The sequence below is a fragment of the Schistocerca piceifrons genome, chromosome 2 (assembly GCF_021461385.2).
Source record: "Schistocerca piceifrons isolate TAMUIC-IGC-003096 chromosome 2, iqSchPice1.1, whole genome shotgun sequence".
Taxonomy (NCBI): domain Eukaryota; kingdom Metazoa; phylum Arthropoda; class Insecta; order Orthoptera; family Acrididae; genus Schistocerca; species Schistocerca piceifrons.
In genome coordinates, this window is record NC_060139.1 from 750,344,520 (window position 1) to 750,359,651 (window position 15,132).

The 15,132-nt window shown below is 45.3% G+C and overlaps 1 protein-coding gene across 1 annotated transcript in view; it reads right to left on the reverse strand.

The window, feature by feature from the left end:
- Positions 1-11,081, reverse strand: part of LOC124775822 (lactosylceramide 4-alpha-galactosyltransferase-like) — a 417,784-nt gene extending 406,703 nt beyond the window's left edge. The window contains exon 1 of the mRNA XM_047250654.1: positions 10,390-11,081. Coding sequence (XP_047106610.1) covers positions 10,390-11,081 — 692 coding nt within the window. The remainder of the gene's footprint in view (positions 1-10,389) is intronic.
- Positions 11,082-15,132: the final 4,051 nt, after the last annotated feature.

Genomic DNA, 15,132 nt, shown 5'->3' on the forward strand with positions numbered 1-15,132 from the left:
CTCAACAAAAACTATTCCGTTTCTGTAAAGGAGCATGCTTCTATTGGAAAAAAATGTGGTTGATTCCTTTCGTGAGCCGTCAAGATGAAAATAGATTCCATCTTAACATATCGAAAAGTATCTTACTCCTTCATGTTCAGAGAAACGTGATCAGAGGCAAGTTTTGCATAATGCCCACACTGCCGACACGGCAAAGCATTCATATCTCCGTCTATGCAGAACGCACGCCATTTAGTGCTAGAGAAGTGCGAAATTGTTGTAGTTACAAATGGTTCAAATAGCTCTGAGCACTATGGGACTTAACATCTGAGGTCATCAGTCCCCTAGAACTTAGAACTACTTAAACCTAACTAACCTAAGGACATCACACACATCCATGCCCGAGGCAGGAATCGAACCTGCGACCGTAGCGGTCGCGCGGTTCCAGACTGAAGCGCCAAACATTACTCATAAGATTATGTATTAACAACAATAAATTCGTAGTGAATACAAGATATATTGCTCTGTTGCTAGTTACATTTTGTGTAACTCATTTGCATGATTTTTATCGATAAGTTGCGGAACAAGTCTGTTTACAGACTATGTGTTCCTGAAAAGTCTTACAGCTACACGCTGGCCATTTACGGCACAACAAATAGAAATTGCTTATATTCAACAATAATGAACAAATTAGTCTTTAACACTATTCTTGTAGCTTTTGATTCACTTATATGGGACGATCAAAAACTTTCCTTTTGAGGGCGTTGCTGCAGCGCATATGCAACGTTGCGTGACTCCGATGCGGATATATAAGTACCGACACGTAGACAAGGGGTTGGCGTGGCATTCGTGTCTTTTTGAACTCCGTGCGGTAAATGCGGAAACGTGAACTGTCGCGACGTTATTATCAAATGTGTTTAAACATGCCCAACGTGTTGTTATTCTCTTCTTGGTTCCCGAAAGACAATCACCAGTAGACATCCATCGGTGAATGAATGTGTATGGGACAGCTTGCCTATTGAAAACCATCATTGCGGGAAGAGTGCGCAAAGTTCCGTGCTGGTTACGATCCAACACAAGGCGTCGGTCGATCTGGAATGCTAGCTTCATCCATTGCAGACCAACTGGGATGGAACACACTCAGGCACCCGCCATATAGTCCTGATCTATCTCCATGGGAATATCACGCCTTCAGTCCCTTAAAAAAGGCCCTTGAGGGTGGACGATTCCTGTCGGACGGAGATGTGTAGCAGGCAGCTACGGCCTTCTTCAGGCAGAAGGTAATGACGTTTTACCAGACGGGTATGTTCAACCTGGTACGTCGGTCGGATGACTGCCTCAATGCTCACGGCGATTTGTCAGATTTGTATACCGGTTCTGGACTGTAGGCCTTCGAATGGAATTGTTTTTAACGCCCCTCATAATTTTAGTTTCTTTAGCTACACAACACCTCTGAGCACTCTTTCCTAGCTTTTGCCCCTGCGTACGGATTAGGTTTTTTTTTCGTGATTTGGAAAATGTATATTGGTTATTTCATCTTTGTGGACGGATGCCTTCCGCCTCAACATAATCATTTCTTAACCTAAGGGACGGCATTTGTGTGCGCCATCCGTCTGTGTGCTGTCGTATTTTAACTACGTATTCTATGCTTTGACGCGGAGACTGGGAACCAGCCCAGCATTTCGCTAAACGTGCATGAAAAACAATCTAAAAACCATAGTCAGGCTGGTCGCTGCTTCAGACCGACGGTCTTTCATCCACTGCGCGCATTCAGTCCAAGTCTGGTTCACATTCGTCTTGCAAGTTAGCACGCCACGTATTAGGCTGTACGAGCAGGTTTTTAGTTACAAAGACTATCAGTTACTGTTTAAAGGTTCGTCTGTAGTATAAAAGCAGTTATACAAATGAAATTTTTTTAGGCTACATTTGAAATCTGCTTTGATATCTTTCATAATATGAGGTGGATTCAATAAGTAACGCAACACTTTTTTTGTGAAAGCAGGCCGGATTTATTCAAGATTCCAACACACCATATTATTCCCAACTGTTTTGGCTACAGAAACCTATTTTTCGACATATTCTCCGTTCAATGCGATGGCCTTACGCCACATTGCCGCTTGGTACCACTCGACTGGTCCACGTCGGAGACAAAGTCTTGCTGTACCAATAACCTACCCATCAACCACGTACTGCTTCCCGTGGAGTGCATTCTTCAATGGGTCAAGCACATTGAAGTCGGAAGTGCGAGAACCTGGCTGTCGGATGGATAAAGAAGAACAGTCCAATGAAGTTTTGTGAGTTCCTCTCGGGTACGGCAACTCATTTGAAGCCTCGCGTTGTATTGGAGAAGTTCGCCTCCAATTTTGTGGCGTCGAACACGCTGACTACGGTCGCAGGATCGAATCCTGCCTCGGGCATGGATGTGTGTGTTGTCCTTAGGTTAGTTAGGTTTAAGTAGTTCTAAGTTCTAGGGGACTGATGACCACAGATGTTAAGTCCCATAGTGCTCAGAGCCATTTGAACCATTTGAACACGCTGAAGTCGTTTCTTCAGTTTCCTAGGGATAGCACAATACGCTTCCGAGTTGATCGCTGCACCATGAGGAAGGGCATCAAGCCCCTTCAAAGTACGAGCGGACCCTCACCATAACTTCCCCGGCTGAGGGTCCGGCTATGAAGTTTTTCTTCGGAGGAGAGGTGGTGTGGCGCCACTTTATGGATTGCCGTTTTGTTTCCGGTTCGAATTGATGAACCCATGTTTCATCGCCTGTGACGATGTTCGACAAAAAATTGTCTCGATCAACGTCATAGCGCGCAAGCAATTCTGCGCAGCTGGTCATTTGTTGTTTCTTACTGTCTTGTGTTAGGCGGCGAGGAACCCAGCGGAAACACACTCTTGAGTACCCTAGCTGGTGGATGAGTGTGTCAGCATTACCACCCGAGACATCCAGTTGTGCAGCGAGGTGTTTGATTATGAATGAGAGTGTCCGCACGTTCCAACATCATTGGAGTCACAGCTGTGTGCGGCCGGCTGGCACGTGGGAGATCGGACAAGTTTGCGCGACCTTGTTGGCGACGGTGCCAAGGCCCCGCCAACAACAGAACATACTTTTGTTCACTGCCGGGTCTTCATAGACATTCTACAAGCGCCTATGAATGTATGCGACACTGGTTTTCCGCCAAAAGAAACTGTTGGGAACGCAGCTCCTTTACAGACGCCATTTTGAAGGGTACGTATAGCGCCGTCACCTATGGGAACTACATAAACTATAGGGGCTGAAGCAAAAATATCCCAGTATGTCCCACAACAGAAATTGGATGGAAAAAATAAGTGTTGCATTACTTATTGAACGCCCCTTTTGTGCTGTTGAATAAATGATTAAAATTTTTGCGCTGCTTATTGAACTTCTTTCTAAGAAACAAGACGCATTAGTAATGAGCGATAAAACGACATATTTATTGTTCTAGTGTTGTGATGCGAACATCACTACAAATTCAAAGGTTCGGTCGCTTACGAATCTTCGACCTCTATGGAAAAATGCCATGTTACCCAATGTTTCGCAATCCACCTTAAACTGAAAAGTTATTTTTAGCTGGCTACGTAAGCCAGTTTACAAGAAAGAGGAAGGTCAAAAAATGGTTCAAATGGCTCTGAGCACTATGGGACTCAACTGCTGTGGTCATCAGTCCCCTAGAACTTAGAACTATTTAATCCGAACTGACCTAAGGACATCACACACATCCATGCCTGAGGCAGATTCGAACCTGCGGCCGATGCGATCGCGCGGTTCCAGACTGCAGCGTCTAGAACAGCTCGGCCACTCTGGCCGGCTATAAAACAAGTACAACTATTAATTTAAAGACGTTTTGTTTAACACATTTACTTATAAGCTTGTAAGTCATCATTGCATGTAGAATACGTGAAATTAAGGTGAAATCACAAGGCTAGATGTAAAAGTGCTAATGATGGCCCACCTTTTACTCTGTTCGAGATTGTTTTTATAGCTTTGCGTTGCGTTTATCATCACAACATTGCTTTACACGGAAAATAACAACTCTGCAATTCCTAAAAGGTATCGCGACACGCTCAATGGAACCATGGCCGCGAAACACACAGCATCTCTTTCACTTTTCGTCTTGTAATGCAACAACCTGATGATGAATGGAAGTTCGATACCACTAATGGCAAGGAACAATAGAATGTGTCAAACAAAAACGTCCTTAAATTAATGGTTAGTAGTCGTTCTTATAACATGCACTAGTTGAGTACCCGACGCTGCACAGGTACTTATTCATTCCAATCTTTTTTTAGTCCATCTCCCTGCCCCTCTTTCCATCTCCTCCTCCCACCACTCTGCTTCCACTTTCTTCTGCCCTTCTCCCTTTCCATCTGTTCCTCACCCCTCTCTCTGTCCATCTGCTACTCCCTCCCCCTCTGCTCATCTGCGCCTCCCCACTCTATCACCTCCTTTCCCCTTCTTAATTCATGTCCTCTTTCCCCCTCTAAATTCATCTCATCACCCCTGCTACCTGCGCTCTTCTCCTCCCCCCCCCCCCTCTCTATCATTCTCCTCACAGCCCCTCTCTCTGTTCATCTCGTTTTCCTTCTCTATCTCTATTCATTTCACCCTTCCTCCCCTCAGTCCATCTCTTACACCCTACCATCTCTCTACATTATTATGTTATCACCCCTACCCCAAGAGCTGGCTGGTGGTTCTTACCCCCACAGTATTTCTTTCTAAATAGTAAGGAATGCGGTTACCGAGATTGGTTGAAACTGATTCAAGGGTTTAGGAAGAGCTTTTTACCTGCGCCGTTGCCAGGATATGCACATGTCTCACATATTTCACACATATTTAACATATTTCACTCATATTTGTACACATATTTCACCTGTATCTGTATTGAATTTCATCCTGCAGTTTCTTTTCCACGTCATATGACCTGAACTATGTGTCGTACAATGATATAATTTACAGGTACATTCGAGGGTGTTGCGACGTGTGTTGTGAATGGAATTACGTGTCGTACATTGATACAGCTTTGAAGGTTCATTCAACGGCATAAACGAATATCGTCTGTGAAATTTTTTTGTTGCTAGTTATTAGCAGGTAAGTAACAAATTTAAACGTAACGTTTGATACTTAGGTTTTTCAGGTATCTCAGTTTTATAACACAAAATCTCCCTGAACTATGCGTCATACAATGGTATAATTTGGCAAGTACATCCAGTGGTATATATGAATATTGTCTGCAAAATGTGTCGTGAATATAGTTAATAGTGATGAATAATAGATCAAAACATCATGTCTGATCCTTCAGTTTTACTGCATGAACAGCCAAAATATAGTAAGCGATAAATATTTTTTTTTTCGTTTCATCATTTTGTGCGGCTTATCAACTAGAAAAAATTTCGTAAAGGTCTGAAATTGTGTGAAGTTCGCTGCACGTCACTAAGTGTCTCTCGTTCTCAAATGCTGGATTTTTTTATAGCTACGTCGTTCTTACTCCCAAAGTGATTCTTTTCAGAAAGTGAGTGATACATATACCAATTTTGGTTGAAATCTATCCAGTGGTTTCGGAGACGTGGAACATAAATACATACATACACATATAGTGCAGGGTGATCAAAAACAGTCTGAAAAGCTTATATGGGCGTTGAGGGGCGGTTGTACTGAGAAACAATTGTTAAGAAAAAATTGTAGGCCGATCCAATTTATTTACCATCGAAGATAACAAATCAGGTCGTCGCGAGCGCAAATTCAAACACTTGACCGCGCTTAAATGCAGTAATGCATAGGTATCTGTGAACCCGTGAGTTACCACGTGTTCCAGTGCCCATTGCTATTTAAAATGTACCTTTTCCCGAAAAGTTTGTTCGGCTTGAGCAGACCAAACAAATAACGCGTTTGTCGACTCTTGTCTCTAACAGGCTGGTTGAATTTGCTCGTACGACCACCCGATTGGCTAACTTCGATGCTAAATAATTCGGGAACGAGCAACGCCTCGAATTTATTTTCTTAAGAATTATTTCTCAGCCCTATCTCTCCCGCAGCATATTTACAATCTTTTCAAACTGTTTCTGGCCACCGTGTATACGTACATCCATTTTTACAGTATTTGTGGATTTAAGTTAATTTATCGCCGTGTGTACATTAGGCCAATGGAGGCCAGCGAACGGCAAAGTCTGAATTCAGCCGAACGTTGGTCGCCGATGCAATTGCGTTCGGCCTCTCATCCACACCAAACGAAGAGCTTGGGGCCAAGGGATTCGGCTATGTGAATTTGCATTTGACTCCGATAACTTGCCGACGTTGCTCCCGTTTCGTTATCGTTATAAAGTATCATTTTCATTACAATTTCTCCGGCCGATACTGTGAGGGAAGAGGAGGATTTAGCAGTCGTCGCAAGTGGAGCATTTATTTTAGTACAAGGAGCTCATCATCAGAGAAAGAAGAAGAAGAAACGACTCTGGAAGACGCCTGCTTTTAAAAAGTAGGGAGGAGTGTGGTGAGAACAAATTAATGTCTGATCTGAAAACTGAATTAGTGTATGGGCTATTTCATACTTTTTCCCCAAAGAAAGCCAGAGATTTCGAACTTTTATTGAATTGTGTAGGCCCTAAAATTTCCAAAAGATAACACGTCTTTTAGGAGAAATATAATTGCAGCAGAACGTTAATAGTGACTCCCAGTTTTTTTTTCTCTTTGTCATTCACGGCGAAAAGATGTCAATAAAGATATCGTTTTCTTTTCAACATCTCGCATATCACTAAGTAATAGCCAAGTTATTCCCCTCCAAGCGTCTAGTCTTTTCAGTTCGGTTTTGCAGCCGCATTTCTTAAGGGCCCATTAAAATTCCCGTTCACGTTAAAACTCTATCAGCTTTAATGCTCTCTCGATATTCCACGCTATACTCCAGCATTTTTAAACACAAAAAATACACACCTTTAGAGAGAGACGGCATTGTCTACAGGGAAAACAGCGATTGCTGAAATTAAAGTTTTTCAGGGCGGCCACAAGTCGCACTCAGTACGTTTTATTGAGTGATTTAGGTCTTTGATTTAATAGCCAACTAATGTACTTTAAATTATAAATTCCAGAGTTTCTGATGATGCTCTTGTTAAACAAAAAACATTAAGTGCAACTTGTGTCTATCCTGGAAAATTTAGCAGGGCGGCCCATAGATTTCAAGGGCCTTCAAACTTTCTTAGCGCATGAGTTAAATATCACAAATACTGATTCTTCAGTACATTGTTTTCCTGGTAATTAAATTCTGCCTGCATGGAACACTGTGAACAATTTATTTATGCATTGAATGTAGCGTTATATATAAATAATAGTACGCGCAATGTTAATAATAAAAGCTACTAAAAGAAACAAACCCAATATTCACTGAAAAACGTTTGTAGCATAATTCATTATACTGATTTTAAAAGTCTTTTTGAATTTGTCAATGCCAGCTAAACAGTTTCGGGCAACTATAGAATCTTTCATTCTTGCATCAGTGAAGCTCATTTTAGAAGCAAGTTCATGTTCTATTGATAACTGTGCTAGCTGACTAAGTATCTATTGGTTTAAAATTATTGGTAAATGATTTTTGATTAATGTAATTTACTAAATCCTCTCTCAGCTGAAGCAACAGTCATTCGCAGGGTAATGAAAATCCTGAGTGCAATACGAAGTTTTGGATTGTAAATTTCATTTAGGAGAAGAAATGGAAGCCTCTTGTTTTCTGTTGTCTTTGTCCAGTCCAGAAAAGTAGCAGTACTCACTGACTTCAACATTTGTATTTCTTTGATGAGATTATGACTCATGTGATCGGGAAAAGTTTTGATCATTTTCTTAATGGTGTCACGATCCATATGAGAAACAATCTTGTTGGGATCATGCCAAAAATCTCTTATTGAAACAGTTTGTTCATCTGTTTCATCTATGAGTGTCAGGTGTTCCACTAATAACCCAGTCAATTTCATCAATGAAAATCTTCGTCTTCCTTCCTCTCTTTAACGAAAAAATTGACTCAGTCTCAATTTCAGTAGCCTTTTTTTTTTAAGTTCTGCGTAAGTATTCACGCCAGAAAGCTCTTACCTCCTTATCTACGGTAATTGTCAGAGCTTTAATGTTTTTCATTTATCAAGTGAAATAACTTTTGACTACAGAATCAGACTTAGATGGTCTGCATTCCAAACATTCAAGAGGATCAGTGTTCCAAACTTGGAGAAGTAACTGATTAACATTGCCCAAGAAAAGTTGGAGGAGCTATAAAATCTTTTTGTTGCGTCGATATATTTTCTGTTATCTCAATTTATAAACTAACAAAATCATTGACCTCACATGCTTGTACGAACGCCCAGCACAGACAGTTCGCTGAAAATTTCCATCTTAAAAAAAAAAAAAAAAAGAGAGAGAGAGAGAGAGAGAGAATTGAATAAAGATCAAAAGTAGATGTAGAGACATAATCGCAGATCGGACCGTAACCAAGGCCAACCGCTTCGTTGGCTCCGATTTACCGTCGGCACACCATAAGCAAATCTCGGGAAACGAAACGGTTGTCTGTCGTTCGTTGGTCTTTGTTGATTTAGTATGTACGCGCGTTTACAAGCCATTCACACTGTTCCTGACCACCCTGTGTACGTACATCGAGTTTCACAAAGTGTATGTATTCAAGTTATTTGACAGAACCACTTAGTGCGATCATAGGGGTATCAAGTGAAATTTTTGACTAGATTGAGGGCTTTTTGATAGCAAGAACACAGCATGTTATCTTGGATGGAGTATCATCGTCAGATGTAGAAGTAACTTCGGGTGTGTCCAGGGAGGTGTATTGGGATCCTTGCTATTAATGTTGTATTATAATGACGTTGTTCACAATACTAATAGAAACCTCAGACATGTCGCAGATGACGCACTTATGTATAATGAAGCACTATCTGAAAGAAGCTGCATAAATATTCAGTCAGTTCTTGATAATATTTCAAAGTAGCGCAAAAATTGGCAACTTGCTTTAAATGATCGGAAAAGTAAAATTGTGCACTTCTCAAAACCAAAAAAACCATAGTACCCTATGACTGCGATATCAGTGAGTCACTGTTGGACTCGGGCAACTCGTACCTGGGTGTAACACTTTGTAGGTACATGAAATGGAATGATGACATTGGGTCAGTAGTGGGTAACGTAGGTTGTAGACTTGGTACAACACTGAGGAAGTGCAATCAGTCTACAAAGGAGATTGCTTACGAGTCACTCGTGCTACCGGCTCTAGTATATTGCTCAAGTGCGTGGGCCCATACCAGATAAGATTAACAGAGGATATTGATCGTATTCAGAGAAGGCCAACACGAATGGTCACGGGTTTGTTTAATCCGTGGGAGAGTGTCACAGAGATACCGAAGAAACTGCACCGGCAGAATCTTACAGATAAACGTAAACTACCCGAAGAAAAAATTTCAAGAACCGGGTTTAAATAATGTTTAGAAATGTAGCACAACTTCCTACGTGTCGCTGACTCAGGAATCGTGAGGATAAATTGGAATAATTAATAATCATCTTGTGGTGCAGTTCTTCTTGTTGTCTCCGTGCTTGCTAAGAAAATGGGATGAGAAGTTCCGCCTTATGCAAGACACCTTTTTTCTTTTTGTTTCACCCATACATGTTTCAGCACTTTTGTGCTATCGTCAGTGGGTTCTATTTTTATTTTTAACTTACATGATGTTATTGTCCTCTTGTTTTGGTAGCTGTTCTGCTACACAATATACAACTTGTCATAGTTTTGAAGTTGTGGTACGTTTTCCTGTGTTCTTGGCGAACTAAATAGGCTTACTTCTTTGCCTGTGATCGCGTGGCAATGCAGTTTTTCCGATTACTCAAAACATAGGCGGAGTTTTCGCTGCCATTACGTTTTGTACAACAGCGAATGGCAGCGAAAACTCCGCTTATGTTTTGAGTAATCGGAAAAACTGCATTGCCACGCGAACACAGGCAAAGAAGTAAGCCTATTTAGTTCGCCAAGAACACAGGAAAACGTACCACAACTTCAAAACTATGACAAGTTGTATATTGTGTAGCAGAACAGCTACCAAAACAAGAGGACAATAACATCATGTAAGTTAAAAATAAAAATAGAACCCACTGACGATAGCACAAAAGTGCTGAAACATGTATGGGTGAAACAAAAAGAAAAAAGGTGCCTTGCATAAGGCTGAACTTCTCATCCCATTTTTGGAATAATTAAACCACGCAGAGACGCATTCGAACATTCTTCCCGCACTCCGTACGTGAGTGGTTCGCGAATAAACCCTAATAACTGATACTGATGCCATGCGCTTCACAGTGGTTTGCGGAGTAGATGCAGAAGTTTATCTACGAGAAGGATTAACGTGTGCGCTGTACGCGAACCGGCAGGCACGCACCTGGTGACGACGACGTCGAGGTCGAGGTAGGTGCCGCCGAACTTGTAGAGCGTGAGGAAGCGCAGCACGTCGGAGGCGTGCGAGCGCGGCCAGCGCGAGGCTCGCAGCGCGCCGCCGCGGTACCAGCCGGCGAGCGGCGTGCCGCGCACGTAGCGCTCCAGGCTGACGCGGCGCAGCCGCACGTTGCCGTAGTGGCGCAGCTGGCGCGCCGCCCGCGACCACGACGCGTTGGCGGCCGCGGGCGCCGCCGCCATCAGCAGGTAGACGGCCAGGTGCGGGTTGGCGCGCGCCGCCGACTCCACGGCGCACGCCTGCCGCGGCGTCAGCGTCACCTCGCCGTCCGTCGCCGACGCGCACGACGTCTCGTGGAAGAAGATGGCGGCTCCCGCGTGCTCGGCCGGCTCCGCGCCCACGTCGGGCAGCGCCCACGAATCGTCCGCCGTCGGGGAGACGGAGCCGGGGGCGGCGGCGTCGGAGGCGGCGCCGCCGCGCTCGTAGCACGCGATGCCGTCGGCGGAGGCGCCGACGCCCGTGACGTCGGAGAAGGCGGCACCCGCGCCGGCCAGCACGGAGCGCAGGAAGGCGTCGTCGACGGCGGCGGCCCACAGCGTGAGCAGCAGCGCGGCGGCGGCCGCCAGCGCTAGCCCGGCCGCCAGCGTGGAGCGACGCGCCAGCAGGCACGGCGCCCGCATCTCGCGAAGCAGCGCACCCTCCCGCGTCCGCGTACGCGGCGCTACTGACCGCCACCTCGCCGCCGAGGGTCCTCTCCGGCCCGGTGCGCATGCGCGCCGCGCACGCGCCCCGCCACATGACCCTCTGCTTAACAGCTGACTGCCACTTCCCCTGCCGCGGCGACAACCTTTCGCGACGGCTACCTTTTGCTTCCGAAACGCCCGCGTGATCGGCTGGCTGGCTTCCGGCCATCCGTAGGTGTCTGCAGGGGGGTGATTTCACCCAGAATTCGGTCTTCTACACTACTGGCCATTAAAATTGCTATACCAAGAAGAAATGCAGGTGATAAACGGGTATTCATTGGACAAATGTCTTATACTAGAACTGACATGTGGTTACATTTTCACGCAATTTCAGTGCATACATCCTGAGAAATCAGTATCCAGAACAACCACCTCTGGCCGTAAGAATGGCCTTGATACGCCTGGCATTGAGTCAAACAGAGCTTGGATATCGTGTACAGGTACAGCTGCCCATGCAGCTTCAACACGATACTACAGTTCATCAAGAGTAGTGACTGGCGTATTGTGGATAGCCAGTTGCTCGGCCACCATTGACCAGACGTTATCAGTTGGTGAGAGATCTGGAGAATGTGCTGGCCAGGGCAGCAGTCGAACATTTTCTGTATCCAGAAAGGCCCGTACAGGATCTGCAACATGCGGTCGTGCATTATCCTGCTGAAATGTGAGGTTTCGCAGGAATCGAATGAAGGGTAGAGCCGCGGGTCGTAACACATCTGAAATGTAACGTCCACTGTTCAAAGTGCCGTCAATGCGAACTAGAGGTGACCGAGACATGTAACCAATGGCACCCCATACCATCACGCCGGGTGATACGCCAGTATGGCGATGACGAATACACGCTTCCAGTGTGCGTTCACCACGATGTCTCCAAACACGGATGCGACCATCATGATGCTGTAAACAGAACCTGGATTCATCCGAAAAAATGACGTTTTGCCATTCGTGCACCCAAGTTCGTCGTTGAGTACACCATCGCTGGCGCTCCTGTCTGTGATGCAGCGTCAAGGGTAACCGCAGTCATGGTCTCCGAACTGATAGTCCATGCTGCTGCAAACGTCGTCGAACTGTTCGTGCAGATGGTTGTTATCTTGTAAACGTCCTCATATGTTGACTCAGGGGTCGAGACGTGGCTGCACGATCCGTTACAGCCATGCGCATAAGATGCCTGTCATCTCGACTGCTAGTGATAAGACGCCGTTGGGATACAGCATGGTGTTCCGTATTACCCTCCTGAACCCACCCACTCCATATTCTGATAACAGTTATTGGATCTCGACCAATGCGAGCAGCAATGCCGCGATACGGTAAACCGCAATCGCGATAGACTACAATCCGACCATTATCAAAGTCGGAAACGTGATGGTGTGCATTTCTCCTCCTTACACGAGACATCACGTTTCACCAGGCAACGCCGGTCAACTGCTGTTTGTGTATGAGAAATTGGTTGGAAACTTTCCTCATGTCAGCACGATGTAGGTGTCGCCACCGCCGCCAACCTTGTGGAATGCTCTAAAAAGCTTATCATTTGCATATCACAGCATCTTCTTCCTGTCGGTTAAATTTCGCGTCTGTAGCCCGTCATCTTCGTGGTGTAGCAATTTTAATGACCAGTAGTGTACTTCTGCACTTTCCGTATTAGGCCTATGCAGTCTTTTAGGCTACGTTCGCAGTGGCACTGACAACGGTCGCCCGACGCTATCGCCAGTGGTCCCGGATAACACCAGCCGACAGCTTGGTCACAATACTTCCCATCGCCTTTGTCAGTTTCTGGCGTGGTCAAAAAGGTTAGGTTAGAACCTACACTGACAAAAAAATCGCAACACCAAAAGATAATTAATGTAGAGTAATAAAATTTCGGGAATACCCGCCATGGTAGCCGAGCGCGATGCCGGCACGGTAGCTCAGCGTGTTCGGTCAGAGGGCTATCTGCCCTCTGTAATAAAAAAAAAACTGAGTTATTGGATCAACAACGAACTGAAACGGGTGTCTTTCGACGTCCGCCCCGAGCAGATACAACGAACGAAAACGAACAAAATGAGATTAAAAAAATGAAAAAAAAGCGCGCTAACGCGTTGCTTCATGCACTCGGGTAGGCGCGTTGGCCCCAGATAGAATCCGCGGATTAACGACGAGGGCCGGTGTGCCGGCCATCGTGGATGTGGTTTTTAGGCGGTTTTCCACATCCCACTAGGTGAATACCAGGCTGGTCCCTACGTTCCGCCTCAGTTACACTACTCACAGACATTTGACAATACGTTCGCACTATTTCGCGATTTACACTAGACACAGACAATTGGGGTACACTAATTCCATCCTGGGGGGGGGGGGTACAGGGTGGCGGCAGGAAGGGCATCCGGCAACCCCTTACCATTATCATGCCAAATCCGTTTAACTATGGCCGGCCCAGCGTAACTGCTTGACAAGCCGCAAGCAATAGAATAAATAAAATTTCGGGAATACATTTGATTACATAACATATTTAAGTGATTCATGTTGCAAGAAGTCATGTTAATGTAAGCGCAAGGTAAGTCATTGCAAATGTGGATCGCTGGTACATTAATAATCTGTGTAACCGACAGAATATTGCATGCAAGCAAGCAAACATGCATGCACTGTGTTGTGCAGGTGCCGGATGTGAGTGTGTGGGATGGAGTTTCGTATCTCTTCCACTTGTCGCTCAGTGGAGGGGCGGTGAAAGCTGGTTGTAGATCTCGCTGAAGTTGTCGTTCTATGATGTCCCATATGTGTTCGATTGGAGACAGTTATGGTGATCTAGCAGGCCAAGGCGACATGTAGACTTCTGTAGAGGATGTTGGGTTGCAACACAGGTATGTGGGCGAGCGTTATCCTGTTGGAAAACACTACCTGGAATGCTGTTCATGAATGGCAGCAAGACAGGTCGAATCACCAGACTGGCGTACAGATTTTCAGCCATTGTGCGTGGGACAACCATGAAATTACCCCTGCTGTCTTGCGAAGGAGCTCTCCAGAGCATAGCCCCAGACCGAGGTCCATTATGTCTTATGAGCAGACATGTTGACTGCAGGCCTGAAACGGCCTCTTTCTGACCAAAACGCAGCCAATCATTCCACCGAGGCAGAACCAGCTTTCATCAGGAAACGCAACAAACCTCCACCCTTCTTTCCTATGAGCTCTCGCTTGACACCACTGAAGTCGCAAGCGGCAGTGTCTTGGGATCAGTGGGATGTATGGTTCTAGGCGTCTGGCTTGGAGCTGTCCTTAAAATAACCGATTTGTAGCAGTACGCTGCGTCATTGTGCTGCAACTGCTGTTCAAATTGCTGCTGCATATACAGTACTATTCGCCAGAACCATACGCCGAAGACGATACTCTTCTCTCTCGGTAGTGCCACGTGGCCGTCCGGATTCCGGTATTCTTCCGACGGTACGTTCTCGTGATAACCGCTGCCAGCAATCGTTTAGCCAATCAGTGGCTACATTCCTGTCAACTCTTTCTACGGCTTCGTAGAAGGAACATTCAGTTTCTTGTAGATCTATTGAAACCGAGTGAGGTGTTGATAATGGCGTATTTGTCACGTTAAAAGTATTTTTGACTAATATCACCCCATAATCTCCAATCTGGAAGGTAATTAATGCTCAAGGCCGTTACAGCATTTATTTAAAGCAAACCTGATTTGCATCCCCATACTGGCGCTGCGCTGCTAGCGCCACTCTTGTGCGACTGGCGAGAAATTTGAATAGACATCATCTTTCACATGTAAAAACACGCCTACAAATTTTCGTTTGTGTCGCAAAATTCCTTCTTGGGGTTGGGATTTTTTCTCCGTCAGCCTTCGTTAGACTTCAGCCTCCAAGGGTGGAATGGATACCACGACGCCTCTGTACTTGCAGACGAGTTCTGCAGTGCGACGTCTGCCATTAAAAAGCCCCGACTGCATGTGAATGAACTATATCTGCCTCGAAAAGAACGTGGCGAGTACTTTGTAATCTATTTCCAGTTCCTGGGA